This window comes from Bufo gargarizans, chromosome 2 (assembly GCF_014858855.1).
Source record: "Bufo gargarizans isolate SCDJY-AF-19 chromosome 2, ASM1485885v1, whole genome shotgun sequence".
In the NCBI taxonomy this organism is placed as follows: Eukaryota; Metazoa; Chordata; class Amphibia; order Anura; family Bufonidae; genus Bufo; species Bufo gargarizans.
The window spans coordinates 572,215,722-572,231,126 of NC_058081.1; the positions used below are offsets into that span (position 1 = coordinate 572,215,722).

A 15,405-nucleotide genomic window follows, 5' to 3' on the forward strand; every position below is an offset into this window, starting at 1 on the left:
GCTCAATGGCACGGGCATTATTAGTCTTGCCGTTCAGAAGAAGCACCAGATCTACACAGTCCATGTGATACATGGTGTGAAAGAGGTGCAGCTGATAACATACAGTATCTGCACCAAGAGACTGATATTTATTACAAGGGACCAAACAGCAGCACTGTGTACACTATACATAACGCACCATCTTAGTGCTGCAGCAGCACCTGCACCAACCCTGTCTTATACTTTATTAGAGCAGATGGCACGGTGAGGGAGCTCCAAGCCTAGTCACATTTGCTTGAGTGCAGGCCATCAACAGAGGAACAGATCCATGATTATAGACCAGATACAAGGTGCAGCCCTTTGTGGTCATGGAGACCCTGTCAGCAGCAAATATCAGGACACCTTTTTTGCTTGGTTGGGTCTGCTGAAGGGATGATATCTCTCTCTCCCGCTTGCAACCAGTCAGTGGACCTCATTGTGTGGCCCGGGGGATCCTGCCAGACTCCATGTCTAATTTCCCTGGTGAAAATGTCAGACACCTAATAAAATGTAAAATGACTGGAACAAGAGGCAAAAATAGGAACTTGCTTGAAGGAGTCTACAGAGAGGAGACAGCAGAAAGTCCTACAGTGTTAATTCTGGCACCTGCAGAGGAGTTAGTAGGGATAAAGGACAGACACTACTTCACCTTCTGGATTTGTCTTCAAAAAACCTAAATACAACCTGCACGTGTGAATAAACCCCAACTGTGGAGTCTTCAAAAACTGAGTTGTGATACTCACCACAAAAACAAGGCAGACACAAGAGTACTCTCATCTGGGAATCCCACAGTGGGATGTGACAGTTTCTGCAGTATGGTGTGTTGTGATGGTATCTGGCATGTCACGGGCCATGTATGTATGGTATGTGGCATAATAATGCAGGATCATATTTTCTGTGATGACGGATATGTCTGGTGTATGGGGTGATGACGTACTTTGTGATCTCAGACAGTGTCTGATGTCCAGTGTGTAAGAAAATTTTGTACAATGTGTGGTGGTGTGACTATGTATGTCTGTACAATATATGGTTGTGTGATTATGGATGATAGGTAAAAGAAAATGCAGCCATTTCATTTCATTTAATTGTGCGTTCTTCACAATATGTATATTAAGACCTGCGGAGACTGGGTCACCTTCAGCCGCTGCGCCGCTATCAGGTGTGTCATCCAGCGGTGCCCTCACTGGCGAGCAGTGCAGCTGAGATAATCAATAGCAAACCATCTGCTCCGAGAGTTTATTGACGGGAGAGGCAGGAGATGAAACAGAAACAGCTGGAGTAATTATAAAGGCTACGGGACTGACATCAGTGCAGAGCCGCAGCCAAAACTACGCTTCGTTCATTTACACAAGAAACCGCGTTACTCTTCATGTTTTCAGGGAGATCTACAAAATTCAACAATGTGGCACTAATGCTGTGATGTCAACACAACTCCCACAAATGGCTGTCAACAGCATCAACACCACAGTCATGAGGACAACGTGCAGGAAGCACAGGCCAGGTCAGAATGGCAATCATAACGCCAGCAACTCAGAGAGAAAGCTGCATAACGATCAATTAAGTCAGAGAGAAAGCCTAATAACCATTACTTCAACCAGACAGAAAGACATATATCCAGGAATGGATGGGGAGGCAGCCGCATCACCAGCATCTTAGCCGAAGAGGCAGCTACATGACCAGCAACTCAACCACAAAGCCTGTCGCAAAATCGGTAACTTAACTGGAGAGGCAACCACACAGCCATCAACTCAACCAGAGAGGCAGTCACGTAGCGATCAACTCAACCAGAGAAGCTGTCAAATAGCCATCAACTCAACCGGAAAAGCAGTCACATAACCATCAACTAACCCAGATAAAAAGTCACATAGCCATGAACTCAACTAGAGAAGCAGCCACATAATCAGCAACTCAACCAGAGAGGCAATCACATAGCCATCAACAGGAGAGGCAATCACATAGCTATCAACTCAACAGGAGAGGCAACCACATAGCCATCAACTCAACAGGAGAGGCTACCACATAGCCATCAACTCAATAGGAAAGGCAGCCACATAACAGGGAACTTGAAGCGGTGAGACACTTGCATAACCAGCAACTCATATGGATAGAAAGCTGCATAACCAGTGACTCAAGCAGATGGCATCTGCATAACCTGGTACAGTAGCAAGAGAAATCACAGACACATGACCAGGAAACAATCTGATGTAAACTATGCAACCGTATGCGACACCTTGAAGAGGTTTTCAAAGACTTACCCACTGATAACTTATCCTTAGTGTAACTCATCAATGTCAGTTCTGCACCCTGCTAAGGCGCCGGAACTACACAGCTAAGGCCATGTTTACTTTTGAGCCGTCAGAAGAACAGCAAAATAAACTAAAAAGCATCTCTGTCTGAGATTTTAAACAGAAAAAAAGTCCTGGGTGCAAAAATGGATCCTAATACACATGCAAAATGTGTATAACCGATGCTTAAAGTACAGGATCAGTTTTTTTGTTTCTTTTTCTGTTCTTCTGACGGGCCTAATTCATACACCGTGTAGTAGCCATGTCTGGTTACTGCAGAGCTGCTCCGCTCTAGGAGCAGTACTGCAGGAACCAGGCATGGCTACTATACAATGTATGGTGCTGTGTAGTTCTGGAGCAGCAGCTCCATTATACAGCTGACCTCTCCTTAGCATAGGTCATTAATAGTTAAGTCCTGGAAACCTTCTTTAATCACTTAATCCCCAGCTCTAACATCCTCAATTGTGGTTGTAGCAGGACAGGGATGATGAGACTGATACACAGTGTATGAAATGGAGAGATTGCAGTGCGAGCTCCTGGGGTTAGGGATAATTGCAGTGATACATTGTGTGTAAGATTGTGAGCTCCTAGGGTGTGGGATAATGAGAGTGATACACTGTGGTAACTAGAAAAGGTTATATTGTGAGCTCCTGGGGTCAGGGATGTTGGGAGTGATATATTGTATGTAGACCACTGCGGAATACATCAATGCTATATAAATAACAGTAAATCATCAAGTCAGTCCTGCTCCTGCTGGAACATAGGGATTTTACACTGTACATTGGACATGTCACCACATAATCCCAGCAGTTACTGGAGAGCTGTGTATCAGATGTCACTTGGAACAAATTTGTGGCAATGAGACCTTAGTCATAAACGCCTTGTTCCACATTTCAGGAATGGCCATTAATGATCAATAATGACAATTAGACTTTAACAAATGCACAAATGAGCTAGGGAGGACTCTCTTCATCCAGATAAATGCAGCCACCAGAAGGAAGTCTCTGCAGTACTCATTAGTCTGCAGCTCATCACACCCACCTCCATGTGAATGTCACAGCAGCAGCTCCAAACTCCTTAATTCACTTATTACCCAAATGTCACAGGGGGAGATTCCCCCCCCCCCCCCCCCCGAAAAAAAAAAAAAACTTACAGAGGAAACATAACCCGTTATTCCAGACTCTGCTGTCCTTCTGTACAAGACCCTTCATTTTTCTTCTCCTCAATGTGGCGATTGACAACCCGAACCTCTACTACAAAAGTTTATTCTAAAATGTAGAACTTTCTACATCATTGCGGTGTCAGGTGTTGGAATGTAAAGTTTTTTCACCATAAAATACGCTGCAGGAGACAAGGACCGTGTTCTGAAGCATTGGCAATAATGACTCTTTCACACAAACGATACGGATTGTGTCATCAGGATGCGTTCAGGGTGCATTCAGTGAAACTCACCATTTTGCAAGCAAGTTTAGTCAGTTTTGTCTGCGATTGCGTTCAGTGTTTCAGTTTTCCGTGCGGCTGCACACGTAAAAAAAAAAAACCCTGAAGATTTACAAATAACATCTCCTAGCAACCATCAGTGAAAAACGCATTGAATCCGGATGCAATAGGTTTTTCTTCTATGGGGCCAGGGCATGCATTGCACCCGCAAAGAAAACTCACTCGTGTGAAAGGGCCCTTAGGGTGCCTTCACATCTGGCAGACTTCGCTGCATAAAATTCCTCTCCTTGAAAATCTGTTCCATTCACCTGAATGGGGCTTGCTGAAATCCATGTGATTCTCACCAAAACAACCCCGTTCAGATGAATGCAACTTTCAGGTGCAAACTTTAATTTTTTTTCCATGTAACAATGAGGCACATTTATCAAGCTCGCCTGTTTTTGGTCATAAAATTACACTGGCGTATTTCATTCGGCTGTCTTTCTTTCGGCAAGTATTTATTAAAAGTCGCACAGGAGTTAATGAATAAGGCTACTTTCACACTAGCGCTTTTGCTGGATCTCGCAGGGTTCAGCGAAAACGCTTCCGCTTCTCATAATACAACCGTCTGTATCCGTTATGAACGGATCCGGTTGTATTAACTTTAACATATTTTTAACATTGCCAAAACGGATCCGTCGTTGAGTCCATTGAAAGTCAATGGGGGACAGATACGGTTTCTATTGTGGCAGATTGTCCATTGGGGTCATGACAGATCCATTTGGCTCCGCATCCCAAGAACGGAAAGCAAAACACAACATGTTGCTCTCCGGTATGGGAACGCAACTAAACGGAATGGAATGCATTTTGGAGCATTCTGTTCTGTTCAGTTCATTTTTGTCCCCATTGACGATGAAGCCCCTATGACGGAACTCAATACCAGAAAACTTTAATGCTAGTGTGAAAGTACCCCTAGACTACGCTTTTTTTTTTATTAGTCTGTTTTTTAGTTAGACAGGTTCATATTCACTTAAACTAGTCCAAAAAAATTTTGTGCATGAAAAAAGTCACATTTCTCTCAGAAAGTGCAACTTTTATTGAAAAAACTTTTATTGAAAAAAGTCGCACTTCACCACTCAAAACATACAAAGAAAAGTACGCCGGACCTGGAGTGGAGTAGAAATTAGACTGTTTTTATGACAAATTCAGGAGCAAAAAAAGTGCATCTACATAAATGGATCGGAAAATAGTTGCACAAGTTAGAAAACTTCTGAATTAGTCTAAAAAAAAATCTAAATAGTCTAAATGATGAGCACAAGCAAATAGTAAATGTGTCCCAATATCTGTCGCATGTAAAAGCAAGGGTACTTTAAACAGCCATTAAAACGGATACACTATCAGTTTTTCATGGCCACTTTGCATCACTGTTTTTAATGGCGTTTGCACCCATTTTGCATCAGTTTTTAATGGCCGTTAAAAACAGCCATTAAAATCTGATGCTTTTCATTGTCTTTTTTTTTTTTGGTCTGAACCTTTGCAGTGCCCTTAGTATCTATTATGAACCTAATAATGCCCCTAGCATTATAAATGGCCCCGAGAATGCACCAAGTATTATAAATGGCACGCAATAGTGTCTGCGGTATTATAAATGGCACCCAATAGTGCCTGCGGTATTATTAATGGCCTCCCATAGTGCCCCTGTATTATCAATGGCCTCCCATAGTGCCCTGGTATTATAAATGGCTTCAAATAGTGCCCCCAGTAGCATATACTAGATCAACACTACAGTATGAAATGCCAGTCATGATAAATTCCTCCCATCCCATTTAACGACCTGATGGTTGGCTTTACATGTGCAGAAATTGAAGGCCACAACCTTGTTTCTACTCTGTACTTAGTGATGTTACTACAAGATCTACGTAAGAAGTCTTCACGTCTGCTCAAAATGTATCTCCTTGTTTTTTACAAATCTGACAAGAAAGAGGAAGAACCATAAAAATGATGTAGGTCCAGCACCACAGGATAAAACTTCACTTTTACTAGAAAACTAAAAAAAAACACATGGCATCCCCAAACTTGCATGATTTGCATATGTAGCACTTAGTACATAGTACTATGATTAAGTGCTACATGCGCAAAAAATATAAGTTAGGGTGCCACTATAGGGATCAGTGAGTCCCTGAACTTCATCTGCACCACTGCCCCTAGATTGCACCATCCGCCCTAGATGATGGCCCGCAACTGGACGGGGGTTCCTTCCTACCATGTGTAGAGGTCTACAGGGATAAAAGGGAAGGAAAAAATTATTAACATAGTGACAGACACAGAGCGGATAACCAACTAGATGGGTCAGCTAATCAGAACCAGAGTAAAACCGAACAGAATATAGCAGTCATACACACCTAAGTCAATACCAGGAAAATCCTATCTAACGCCAAATCAGATAACGGAGTACAGAAATGTACAGAGCCAGGATGCCAAAATCAGGGAGTCTCGTCAGATCCAAATGGTCAGGCAAAGGGGTAGTCGTCAGAAATACACTGAGGTCCAAGAATCCAAAAGGTCAGAAAAGCAATATATCCAGGTATATCAGAGATAGACACCTTAATCACAAGCAACTGTGGCCAGCAATTGCTTGTTTAAATAGGGCACCCTAACAGATCACATGGGATGTCTGACTCACCTGACAACGACGTCAGGCGTCCCAGCGTCACTCCAGCCTAGCCAGTGCTGCTTACACAAAGGGCGGCCAGGTTACTAAGGCAACAAGGCGCCGCCAGCGCTGTTTGCAGAAGAGCGTGTCATTTGGCTATGCTGAAATGGAACAAAGATGCTGACAGTGCTACAAACCTGCACAGTCGCCCGCTGGTGAAGTAACAAAATAATTTCTATGGTCACTTCTGAGACACCTGGAGTCCAAGGGGTTATCTGTGCCACCTTCCACTTCACTGAGGATCTCTGCGTTACTCTCAGCAACCGGGTGCATACACTTTGTTTCTCAAGAAACAGGAAGACGCTAAAGGTCAGAAAAACCTAAAAGATGGTCACAGACCAAACAAAAGCTGTCCAGCCACATAACTTGCAACACTAAATAGCATCTTCTCAGTTACAGGCCATGGCCAAGAGTCTCCTTAGTTACAGGCAGCGGTAAGGTGTCTCCTGAGTTACAATCCATGGTCAGGAGACTCCTCTATTACAGGAAGTGGTAAGGCATCTCTACAGTTACAGGCAGTGGTCAGGAGTTTTCTTAGTTACAGGCAGTGGCAAGGAGGCATCTCTTCAGTTACAGGCAGTGGCAAGGAGGCATCTCTTCAGTTACAGGCAGTGGCAAGGAGGCATCTCTTCAGTTACAGGCAGTGGCAAGGAGGCATCTCTTCAGTTACAGGCAGCGGCAAGGAGGCATCTCTTCAGTTACAGGCAGCGGCAAGGAGGCATCTCTTCAGTTACAGGCAGCTGCAAGGAGGCATCTCTTCAGTTACAGGCAGCGGCAAGGAGGCATCTCTTCAGTTACAGGCAGCGGCAAGGAGGCATCTCTTCAGTTACAGGCAGTGGCAAGGAGGCATCTCTTCAGTTACAGGCAGTGGCAAGGAGGCATCGCTTCAGTCTCAGGCAGTGGCAAGGAGTCGCCTCAGCTACAGGCAGTGGCAAGGAGTCTCCTCAGTTACAGGCAGTGGTAAGGAGTCTCCTCAGTTACAGGCAGTGGTAAGGAGTTTCCTCAGTTACAGGCAGTGGTAAGGAGTCTCCTCAGTTACAGGCAGTGGTAAGGAGTCTCCTCAGTTACAGGCAGTGGTAAGGAGTCTCCTCAGTTACAGGCAGTGGTAAGGAGTCTCCTCAGTTACAGGCAGTGGTAAGGAGTCTCCTCAGTTACAGGCAGTGGTAAGGAGTCTCCTCAGTTACAGGCAGTGGTAAGGAGTCTCCTCATTTACAGGCAGTGGTAAGGAGTCTCCTCAGTTACAGGCAGTGGTAAGGAGTCTCCTCAGTTACAGGCAGTGGTAAGGAGTCTCCTCAGTTACAGGCAGTGGTAAGGAGTCTCCATAGTTAAAAGCAGTGGTCAGGAATTTCCACAGTCACATACAGTGGTCAGGAGTCTCCACTGTTACAGGCAGGCAATTGTAAGTAGTATTCTCAGGTACAGGCAGTGGTAACAAGTTTCCTCAAATACAACTAATAGTGAGGAGTTACAGCTAGCGTTCAGGAGTCTGCTCACATTCTGACCCATTACCTCCATGACACTGTGTGCGGAACCTTATGGTTATATGGAAGTCATTATGTGCACTACAAGGAGCAGGACGGAGCTAGCACAACATAAAGATTCAGAGCAGTGTTTTCCACACGCTGGGCACAGGGAACGCAGATCCTAGAGAATGAAGGACGGGTGAACGGGGAGAAAGATAAAGGAAGAGTGAGTACAGAGAGAATGATGAAAAGGCGAGCCGCGGCCCACGGCTGCCCACAGAGAGGCTGCTCTGCCTGACAAGCTCTTTAAAGGGAAGGCTCGCAGAAGACGGCGGCACATTCTGTAGACCTGGCCCCAGTGCTGATAATCAGCTCCCCCCTCCACACTCTTCCTTTGTCCGGGAAACTAATGAGAAACAAACAGATCTACAGTAAAAACTGCAAGTTGAAAACAAAGACAGCACGGTGCCTCCCTGAACACACGTGCGGCGCTACCGCCAACATCACATGGGGGCTACTTACACAAAGCGCCACAATTATTTGTATAGGGCAGATAACTGCTCTGCACTTGTGCAGCACAATGAATATTATCTATGAACGTTTCCCGATTATAGCCAAGAATAAAGGGTCCATGGTGAGCATTCAATGTATTGTCACATAGCTGTCCCTTACATTGAAGATGATGTGGATCCCACCAAGACAGCAGACACAATGGACTAATACCTCAAAAAGATGTCCCCAGCCCTATGATATCATATATAATACTCCCTGATCTGCGATACATCATCACGCTTGACCTGTAATATGACATCATACATAACACTCCCTGACCTGTAGTATAATATCATATATAATACTCCAGGCCACGAGATATAAAGAGACTGAAAATGCAGTCTAATCTGAAGGTAGCAGGAGGAGCTGAGCAGATTAATATATAATTTTATGAGAAATTATTCTGCATAGTTTAATTCTTTGAAATCTCTGCTCCTTCTGTGCTCTGTAGCCATGTAGACAATCCTAATCAGTGACTCACAGCCTTCTCTAAATGATGTGCCTACAGAAATAGCCATGAATCACAGATTAGGATCACCCAAAATCAGTGGTGTATCTTGGTTTTGTGCTGCCCTAGGCGAGACTAAACTCTGGCACCCCCCTAATATAAATTTGACCCACCCCTTCCTGTCAAGGCAAAACCCCTTGCTCTCTAAACCCCACCCATTCCTATGTGGCAACCACAGATCCCCCCTAAACAGTGCCATCCACAGATCCCCCTAAACAGTGCCATCCACAGATCCCCCCTAAACAGTGTCATCTACAGATCCCCCTCCCCTAAACAGTGCCATCCACAGATCCCTCTCCCCTAAACAGTGCCATCCACAGATCCCCCTAAACAGTGCCATCCACAGATCCCCCTCTAAACAGTGCCATCTACAGATCCCCCTCCCCCTAAACAGTGCCATCCACAGATCCCCCTCCCCTAAACAGTGCCATCCACAGATCCCCCTCCCCTAAACAGTGCCATCCACAGATCCCCCTCCCCTAAACAGTGCCATCCACAGATCCCGATCCCCGACGCTCACAGGAGTACATTTATAAACTGTAATCAGTAACTTTAACTATCGCTGATCTCTTTACTTGGATACCTTATTCTTAGCTCCGGTAACAGCAGGCAGTGCGGGTGGCGCTCACTCACTGACGTCACCAACCTGCACAGCCTAGTGGGAGGAGCAGGCGGGTGACGTCAGTGAGTGAGCGTCACCCGCACTGCCTGCTGTTACCGGAGCTAAGAGTAAGGTATCTAAGTAAAGAGATCAGAGATGATTAAAGTTACTGATTACAGTTTATATGGTTAGAATATACCATCGAATCTGAGTATATCGGCGTATAAGACGGATGGGACAAGGGGCAAACAAGGCATTTTGCTGCCCCATTGGCAAGTGCCGCCCTAGGCAAAGGCCTTATTTGCCTTCTGATAGAAACACCCCTGCCTAAAAAATCTATGAAGATTTTTTATTTATTTATTACAAGCAGGGGCGGATTGGCAATAGATCCTACAAGGGAATTTCCCGATAGGTCGATGCCCAGGAAACCGCTCAAGCCCTCCTGATGGCCCCTGGGTAAATAACAATCCGGTGCTCTCAGCATTAATTAATGCTAGGAGCATCAGGTACTTATGCATCTGGTCAGCAGCTGCAGGTGCCCTCCTGAACTCAACTGTATCACCGTCCTCAGCATGTTTATAGGGCAGTACTTTATACTGCACTGTGGTATTTGGTTACTGTCTCCACCTACAGTGGCTTGCAAAATTATTCACCCCCCTTGACTTTTTTCTGTGTTTTGGTCCCTCACAACCTGGAATTAATATGGATTGTTTGAGGATTTGCATCATTTCATTTACAGAACATGCCCACAACTTTGAAGATTTTATTTTATTTTTTGTGAAGAAAACAACAAATAGGACAATATAACAGAAAAAGTCACTGTGCGTAACTATTCACTCCCCTAAAGTCAATACTTTGTAGAGCCACCTTTTGCGGCAATCACAGCTCCAAGTCGCTTTGGATAAGTCCATGAGCTTGCCACATTTTACCTCTGGGATTTTTTCCCATTACTCCTTACAAAACTGCCCCAGCTCCTTCAAGTTGGATGGTTTACCCTTGTGAACAGCAATCTGACCACAGATTTTCCATTGGATTGAGATCTGGGCTTTGACTAGGCCATTCCAACACAATTACATGTTTCCCCTTAAACCACTCAAGTGTTGCTTTAGCAGTGTGTTTGGGGTCATTGTCCTGCTGGAAGGTGAACCTCCAACCTAGGCTCAAATCACACACAGAGTGGTACAGTTTTGCTCAAGAATATCCCTGCATTTAGCACCATCCATCTTTCCCTCATCTCTGACCAGTTTCCCAGTCCCATCCCCACAGCATGATGCTGCCACCACCATGTTTCACTGTGGGGATGGTGTTCTTTTGGTGATGTGACGTGTTGGGTTTGCGTTTTCTTTGATGGCCGAAAAGTTTAATTTTAGTCTTATCAGACTAGAACACCTTCCTCCGTACATTTTTGGGAGTCTCCCGTATGCCTTTTCGCAAACTCACAATGTGCCTTTTTCTTTTTTGCTGAAAGTAATGGCTTTCTTCTGGCCACTCTGCCATAAAGCCTAACTTTATGGAGCGTACGGCTTATTGTCATCCTATGTACAGATACTCCAGTCTCTGCTGTGGAACTCTGAAGCTCCTCCAGGGTTACCTTAGGTCTCTGTGCTGCCTCTCCGATTAATGCCCTCCTTGCCCGGTCCAAGAGTTTTGGTGGGTGGCTGTCTCTTGGCAGGTTTGCTGTTTTGCCATGTTCTTTCCATTTGGTTACGATAGATTTGATGGTGCTCCTGACTTATACTTCTCAACAACATTGTCCCTTACTTGTTTGGAGAGTTCCTTGGTCTTCATGGCAATGTTTGGTTAGTGATGCCTCTTGCTTAGGTGTTGCAGCCTCTGGGTCCTTTCAAAAAAGGTGTGTATATGTAATAACAGATCATGTGACACTTAGATTGCACACAGGTTGACATAATTTCACTAATTATGTGACTTCTGAAGGTAATTTGTTTCACCAGAGCTTTTTATGGGCTCTCTAACAAAGGGGGTGAATACATACGCACATACCAATTTTCTGTTTTCTATTTCTAAACAATAGTTTTATTTATATATTTTTCTCATTTCACTTCACCAACTTAGACTATTTGTGTTCTGATCCATCTCATAAAATTCAGATTAACAAAACATTGAACCTAGGGCTGTAATGTAACAAAACACGAAAAAAGTCAAGGGGGATAAATACTTTTGCAAGGTACTGTACGTCTGTTGTCCCTGCCTGCTTGTGACTTGTGCTGGCCATGCTTACTTTTTTTGCCCTGCCTTCTGTCAATTTGGGCATGCTTACAACACGGGGTCACTTTTAGATTTTTTTCCAGGGCTACTTTAAGATCCCAGTCTATCAACAATTATAAGTTATAGTAAATCCTATAAAAGTACAGTTTATAGCAATCTGCTCTATAACATCCAGTCTGCAGACAGGACAACATTTTTATGATAACAGGTTCCCTTTAAAATAATGAGGACCTATCAGCTCAACCACTTGCCATTTTATTCATATATTTCAAGAATCACAGAGGAACAGCTATACACAAAGTTATGGGAAAAGGTGTTCCAGAATTCAAGAGGAATGTCTGAAGACCTGCCAGATGCTGTTTGATATCATATACAGTATAATTTTCTGCCTGGGCTGTACTATACTATATATAATACTGCTTGAATTGTGATATATCATATAATAATCCCTGCCCTGTGGTTTGATATCATATATAGGATAATTTTCTTCCTGGGTTGTACTGTACTATATATAATACTCTGTGCATTGTGATATATCATATATAATAATCTCTGCCCTGTGGTTTAATATCTATACTGTTATACTCTCTGCCCTGCAAGATAATAAGTCTTATTACTCCCTCTTTTTTTTATTATATATAAAATACTCCCCCAGGATAAAATGTATAGCACATCCTCCTATATCTTACATATTCTGGACATTACTGCAGTCTTTGGCCATGGCGCTGTTGCTGTCGGCAGCCTTTCGTCCTTTTCTTGAAATTATTAGCTCAGTTTGCTAGAGAAAATTGCAGATTAAAGCTTTTCAGAGCTGAGAAAATGGCAGCTCTACAGGATGCTTAACAATCCCCCCAGAATCTCGCCTTATCTATGTGGGACACACTGGAGGATCAATGCGGCTCCCTCCGTCTCCCCAAATGCTGTGTGCCTGACTTCTCCCTCGTAGCCCCCTCCACCTCCGCAGCTCAGATGCAAAGCGGCTATGACCAGGTAATTAAGCCGCAAACAATGGCCGGGAATGGGAGATTAACGCCGAGCTGGATGAAGAGGGAAGTTATTTGTAGCTAACAAAGGGTAGGTTGATTGTAAGAACATGCACAATACAGCAGGGCAAATACGGGGGGCGTCAAAGTGATAAACACATGGGGAGGTGAGGATGGGGGTTGCAGCTGGAGAGTTTACACCATGTGATATTCTGCATGATAACGTACATTCCGGAAAAGGCTTTGTGGAGGAATCAGCCATTCACCGCTATCCCTGACCACACTCCTGCAGAACACTATACCGCTTCTGGCAAGACGGTTCCTGCTTTCTGTAGATTGACACTTACCTTGTACAATGAGGTGCACGCGGGAGGTTTTGGGGTGATTGTCTGTCTGCAGGGAGCAGATATAAGGTCCCTCGTCATAAATGCCCACATTCTGGATCTCAATGCTGTACTGGCTCTTGGTGTTGGCCACAAGTACCACTCGGGGGTCTATGGACCACTTGTCATTGCCGGTGTATAAAATGGAGCTACGATTCAGCCAGGCCACGCGGGTCACTCTGTTGTCCAGCATGCATCTGCAGAGAGAAGGGGGCATGTAAGCATAAACAGAGACCAATCAGCTTGCACTTAATTATGTCATAACCCCCCACTAATGATGTCATGTTCTCAAACCCAACGGCTCTGATCCATTACTAGCTCCATAAACACAGAATACTATACTACAATTCTATGTATCCAGTACGCTTTCATCCTGGATTTCTCAATGTCTCCCCGACAGTTCACCCTCTGCGTCAGCACAATGACAGGGATGGCAGCACTCTGCTCTAATAAACCGCTCAGGGCAATATTAAGGCCATGTGTCTCATATCTCATGATGACCCTTAATCTCCAGTAATATCACACAATCTCTATGACAGGCGCTTATAAAACATATTGTTATCTCTGATTCCTTGGATTATGGGCAATTCATTAATACATTTCTCGGCAGCGCCTTCACCTATTGTCACATTGTGGCCGGAGGATCGATGTGTTGTCCATGCCTCACTCCACCGGAATGATAGACAGAAGGGACGCCGCACTGACAGGGACAGGAGGACGGAGCATGAGATGACCGGGGAGGCTGCATTAAGTCTGGAAGATTCCTACACAGGGAGGAATCAGGCGCTGCGCTCGTCCTGTCGTATGATTGACACCAGCAACAGATGAAAGATTCATAAGAGGACGGGAGAGGAAATCAGCGGGGAGCATTGTGACAGCGCAGGTGGAGGGGAGACGTGAGCGGAGCAGCACACTGCTGATTGCTATTATTTTATAAAGATGTTTGTATCAAGGAGAAGCCATCCAGTCAGGTGATGCATGCTTCCCTGCAGAACAAAGGGTTAAATCTGGAAAGAGTGGCATCTAAATAACCTCCAGGTGTAGAAAAGTCTTTGCCTCCCCACTGCTGCGAATAAGCACTTATCTCACATCCAAACACCACTCAATAAAATGGCTGAATTGCCTGTGATTTGGCTTCGGCTGTGAATTTCTCAGATGTCAGCGCTTCTTGCAGCACATTCAAAAAGTTTCTCAATCTCCAAGTAGGTAAAGAGCTTTACCTCAGCAGAGAGGCCAGGACCAGGCAGGAGAGCGCTGATCAATGCCCCAACTTATCACACCACCGTCTCGCTCAGTAAAAACCTATCGTAAAATGTGGCTGGAGTCTCGTAGAGTGGGGGAGGGGGGGGGGCACATTACAAGTGCCTAAAGTGAAATCTAGGTCCGGTGCCTTGCACATCACCCATTTTGCTATATGTTACGGGTCTACTGATTTCTTGGAATTACCTAGAAGTTTCGGATTTCAGCAACTCTAAAACTTATGGGATTCATCCCACATAAATCACTCAACCTAGCAGCTTGCATTTTACAGATCCAAAGAGGGAGAAAAAGGATCACATGACCTCTGGCAGTGGCCTTTCCCATAAGGCCTTGCAGGTGGCCCTCCCTCTAGCACAGCCAATCATGAGTCAGACTCAGTCAGTCAGTGTGCTAGTTAGGCAGGCACAGGCGGCCACTGCTGGGGGTGAGCACTGCTGAACCTATACAACTCAATTTCTTACATCACCAAAATTCATCACATGTTAATCCTGGCTGCCTTATAAAACAGACTTCACAGCTGTGACACCACTCATTACGTTGCATACATATGATAGTGCCACCATTATGAAAGTGATCACTAGTATGCCGTAGGTGCAGGGAGCGGTGACGGTAGCACTACCAGCGCTTTCTGTACTCACACCTCCCTAGTCTTCCTACAGGCTCCGTACAGGGTCATTGACATTGTACACAGTAAGGGGTGGTGACTGCAGGAGAGACCTCTGGATCTGAAGGGTAGCGGCAGAGCAGGAGAGGTAAATTAATTGGTTTATTTTAGTTCTAATAGCGGACTGATCTGAGTTCTGATATGGAGATCTGATCTGAAGTCTGAAATGAGGGTGTGATCTGAGGTCTGATATGGGAGTCTGATGAAAGATATATATTAGGGATCGACCGATATTGATTTTTTAGGACCGATACCGATAATTTGTGAACTTTCAGGCCGATAGCAGATAATTTATACCGATATTCTGGGAATTTTCATTTTTGGAAGAAA

The 15,405-nt window shown here is 44.6% G+C and overlaps 1 protein-coding gene across 5 annotated transcripts in view; it reads right to left on the minus strand.

Moving 5' to 3' along the window:
- The window catches only part of LOC122928662 (protein CEPU-1-like), a 744,346-nt gene that overhangs the window by 157,280 nt on the left and 571,661 nt on the right, over window positions 1–15,405 (minus strand). For all 5 annotated transcript variants that reach the window (XR_006387916.1, XM_044281728.1, XM_044281727.1 and 2 more), the window contains exon 3: window positions 13,116–13,348. Coding sequence is in view for 4 of the 5 variants with exons in the window: in XM_044281728.1 (XP_044137663.1) it covers window positions 13,116–13,348 (233 nt within the window). In the remaining variant the exon portion in view is untranslated. The remainder of the gene's footprint in view (window positions 1–13,115; window positions 13,349–15,405) is intronic.